General features: G+C 53.7%; 1 protein-coding gene across 1 annotated transcript in view; it reads right to left on the bottom strand.

Annotated features, from left to right (window-relative positions):
* The window catches only part of LOC123986882 (SLIT-ROBO Rho GTPase-activating protein 3-like), a 53,160-nt gene that overhangs the window by 26,303 nt on the left and 22,454 nt on the right, over positions 1 to 4,403 (bottom strand). Inside the window, exons 3-5 of the mRNA XM_046075299.1 lie at positions 2,417 to 2,940; positions 2,072 to 2,163; positions 1,263 to 1,496 (exon numbers count right to left, since the gene is read on the bottom strand). Of these exons, the coding sequence (XP_045931255.1) occupies positions 1,263 to 1,496; positions 2,072 to 2,163; positions 2,417 to 2,940 (850 nt within the window). The remainder of the gene's footprint in view (positions 1 to 1,262; positions 1,497 to 2,071; positions 2,164 to 2,416; positions 2,941 to 4,403) is intronic.

The following is a 4,403-nucleotide window of genomic DNA, read 5'->3' as shown; positions in this document are numbered from 1 at the left end:
CAAAAATATGCAGGGTCCCACCATGTTAGGGACACATGTTTGTCGCTCCTGCATGGCTATACTGCTGGCTCCAGATGGCCATGATGAATGCCCCATGTGCCTCGGTGTTACTCACTTGAGAGAGGGGCTGTCCGACAGTCAGTTTTATGCCGTGGGAACTGAAGCTAGCTCGGCTAGCGGAAGTGGAAGGACTGCAGCTTGAAGGCCAGTTGCCAGCATCTGGTGTGGCCTCACAGGTGCGGAGTAGACATAGTCACCCCCCACTTTCAGGTGCCCCCCTTAGAAAGAAAGCCAAGAAGGTGGATAATTTGGCAGCCAAGGATAGACACACTAGCCTCTGAATTTGCTGAGATTAAGGGGTTGCTCCTTAACCTTCAGCCAGGCGGGGGGGCTGCAGCCAGTATGGACTGCCCAGCCGGGAGCCCCACCCCTCAAGGATGGGATGATGATGCCCTGTCTACGAGGGCTTCCTGCAGCCAGTTTTGCGAGGACAGACCTGGGCAGGGAGAAGTGGAAGCTTCCACTCGTGCTTCTGACACCGGTTCCCAGTAGACTGGGAGTGGGTCCAGAGCAGGCTCAGAGGTTGCCCGTGCCACAATTAAGCCAGTGGTCCGTATGGCACTGGCACGCTTGGGCTTGGATGAAGCACCAACTGCAGGTACCACAGCTAGTGCATTCTTTAGGCATCTCCCACCTCAGGCGAGTTTTTCTGTGCCACCTTCCCAGCCATACATTGAGGAGCTCCACAAATGCTGGCCAGACCCCAAGGCTTTTTCTCACCACACAACTGACGGCAGGGCCTTGGCTGCCATGCAGAATGCCAGCAGTTACGGGATGGGCCAGATACTGTGCCACTGAAGTGTTGAGACTGGATGCTCGCTCTCCTAGGCCGCAGTGTCGCATTACGGATGACTTCCTGGTGAGAGGTTATGATACAGCGGCGCGCATGGGCCGTATTGGAAACTCTTTTTCCCACCTGATATTAGCTCTGATTGGCCCAATCCCCGCTTTTGGAGCCAGGCAGGAGGGCCCTGCGCACTCTCCCTGTAGTACCAGGGGAGCTGTTCGGCCCAGCAGCACCGCAGGCTTTGGAGCAGGGAATCCAGGCTAACCAAACTAGGCAGCAGTTTGCTAGCCTTCAGGGGCCTACACCCCTAGTGAGACAGCGGCCTTCACAGGGTTATGGCAACAGTCGCCCTTGGATGCCAGCTCGTCCCGGTGGCTACCCACAGGCTTCACAATCCTTCGAGCGGTCAGATCACCGCCCTCAGGCGCCAACACGGTTTGCGCCTCAGACGCAGAGGGGTCGGGGGTCGGGGATCCGAAGGGTCGGGGGAGCAGACCCTGAGGGCCCGCGGCCGGCTGTCGGATGCTTCTCCCAGCAGCACCTCAGTTGCTGGGAAAGCTGCACTACAGACCCTTGGGTGGTGGCCACACTCTCCCGAGGGTACAATCTTCAGTTCCGACGCCAGCCCCCAGTTTTCAGTGGGATCAGACTGACCACAGTCACCAATTCCACAAAGTCTCAGGCACTGAGACAAGAAATATCAACCCTCCTGGAAAAGGAGGCCATTGAAAGAATAGATCATCAGACACAGCAAGGTGGGTTTTACTCAGTTTATTTTATGATTCCAAAAAACGAGGGTGGAGGTGTAGCAGGACACTGCCTCCCTTCTGTCATGTGACAAGGTTGGGCCTTACCGTCAATTATGCTAAAAGCTGTCTGATACCCAGCCAAAAGGTGGTGTTCATTGGATTAACCCTGGACTCCTGTCACATGCTGGCCTTCCCAACTCCATGGCAGGTAGAGGCCATACTCCAGCTTCTCCGTCATTTCCAGAGGGACAGGAGGTTGAGGTACAGCCTTTTTCTCACGTTGATGGGTATGTTGACCTCTGTCACAACAGTGGTGCCACTGGGCCTCCTATATTTACGACCCTTCCAAATTTGGATCAATGGCCTCCATTTAGATCCACAGTTACACAGATCCAAGAGAGTAGGGTGTCCACCCAATGCCTACTAGTGTTACGGCCATGGAGAGATGGGGCATATCTGTCCAAGGGCATCTCACTGGGGTTGATCCCATTGTGTCGGGAGGTAGTGGTAACCGATGCGTCGCCCACAGGGTGGGGGGCAGTGTGGCAGCACAGGACAGTGAGTGGCCTGTGGACGAGCCAGGAAAGGATGAAGCACATAAATGTACTCGAGCTCCAGGCTATCATTTTGGCACTGCACGAGTTCCTGCCGTATTTGAGAGGCAGGCATGTTCTTGTTTGATCCGACAACACGTCGGCTGTCTACCATGTCGGCCACATCGCTGCAGGTGGCACGGCGACTCCTGGTATGGGCTTTCCCCCGCTTGGCCAGCCTCAAGGCCATGTACTTGCCGGGGCCACAGAATGTGGTGGCAGACTACCTCTCCCACCAGACGCCTCCCGCGGGGGAGTGGAGACTCCACCTGGGGGTGGTAGAGGAGATATGGGGCAAATATGGCACAGCAGAAGTGGACCTGTTTGCCTCAGAGTCCACAACCCACTGCTCCCTTTGGTTTTCACTGGGGGAGGAAACGAGTCCATTGGGAAAGGATGCCCTGGCACAGCCGTGGCCAGATTGTCTCCTCTATGCCTTTCCGCCATTCCCACTGATAACTGTGACGTTGCACAGGGTGCAGCAGAGCAACCACAGGCTCCTGTTGGTGGCCCCGAACTGGCCAGGGAGACTCTGGTTTCCAGTGATGCACAAGCTTTTAGACGGGGTCCCTTGGTGCCTTCCCAGGAGGCAAGACCTGCTGTCGCAGCTGGGGGGCCACATCTGGCATCCGAGCCCGGAACGCCTGCAGCTATGGGTGTGGCCCTTGAGGGGCTTGACTCGATCCTCGAGTCGTGTGACCAGGCCGTGATCCAATCCATTAGGGACTCCAGAACACCTTCCACCAGGGCACTTTATGCCAACAGGTGGAAGATTTTTTCAGAGTGGTGTAGAGCTCAAAAAGTAGCTCCTGAAAAGTCTTCTGTGCCGATAATACTGCGGTTTTTGCAGTCTTTGCTAGAGAAGAAGCTCTCTGCTTCAACCCTTAGGGTCTATGTGGCTGCAATTTCCGCCAGTCATATTAGAGTGGATAACCAGACGGTGGGGTCTCACACCCTGGTGACCCGGTTCCTTAAAGGAGCCCAGCGACGGAACCCCCCACGAGCTATCATGGTCCCCTCTTGGGACCTGCCTTTCGTACTGGAATCCCTTCGTCTCCCTCGATGTCTATGAAGATTCTCAGTCATCCAGGTCATAGTTATCCAACGAAGGTTAAAATCAAGGGCAACTGGACTTGGTTGAAGATACTGGAAGATGTTTCGTCCCTCATCCAAAGGACTTCTTCAGTTCTGACTGACTGGCAGGGAAACTCAGCTATTTAACCTCAGTGGGGTCGTTGGCCCGGGTCATCGATACCGCTGGTTCGTTAGTGTTCCTTGTTGCTGTGACGACAGTCGTTACAGTCGTTAAGACTACCTGTGGCCAAGACTGAACTACCCTCGTTGGTATCTTCACCTGAGGCCAATAGGTTACGTTTGTTGAGTTTCCTGGGAAGTGATGAAAGGACAGCATTGTAAGTGGGGGATAAGTGGTGGCGTAGACCCCCTCCCCTGTTCAATGACGGCTTCTCAACCTGGTGTAGATGGCTTCCTTGACACCTCTTTCAAACCATCCATCTTCTCTGTCTAAAATGTGCACCTGGTGGTCCTTCAGATGTAAGTAGACTGCAGAGTCTTGACCTGAGGAGTTGGCCCTTCTGTGTTGAGCCATGCTTTTGTGTAGTGGTTGTTTAGTCTCCCCAATATACAGGTCTGTGCATTCCTCACTGCATTGGACCGCATACACTAGATTGCTTTTCTTGTGTTTTAGTGTGCGGTCTTTGGGGTGTACCAGCAACTGTCTTAGTGTGTTCTTGGGTTTAAAAAACACAGGGATGTTGTGTTTGTTGAAAATCCTCCTGAGTTTCTCTGATACTCCAGACACGTATGGAATCACAATGTTGTTGAGTTTGACCTTCTTTTCCTCCTCCCCTGTAGTTTTGTACTTCTTGGATCTTGTGGCTGTTTTCACAAAGGTCCATTTAGGGTATCCACAGGCTGTAAGTGCCCCCTTCAGGTGGTTCTGTTCCTTCTCTCTGGCTTGGGCGCTTGTTGGTATGTTTTCCGCTCTGTGGTGCAGTGTTCTCATGACTCCTAGCTTGTGCTCCAGTGGGTGGTGGGAATCGAACAGTAGGTATTGGTCTGTGTGTGTGGGTTTTCTGTAAACACCAATCTGCAGGCTCCTGTCCTCTTCAATGTGTACAGCGCAGTCCAGGAAGGCCAAACTGTTGTTGTGAACATCTTCTCGTGTGAACTTGATGTTACTGTCCACAGAGT

This window comes from Micropterus dolomieu, linkage group LG18, assembly GCF_021292245.1.
Source record: "Micropterus dolomieu isolate WLL.071019.BEF.003 ecotype Adirondacks linkage group LG18, ASM2129224v1, whole genome shotgun sequence".
NCBI classification, from domain to species: domain Eukaryota; kingdom Metazoa; phylum Chordata; class Actinopteri; order Centrarchiformes; family Centrarchidae; genus Micropterus; species Micropterus dolomieu.
Note: the sequence above shows the minus strand (reverse complement) of the source record. Positions and strands in the feature narration are given on the sequence as shown.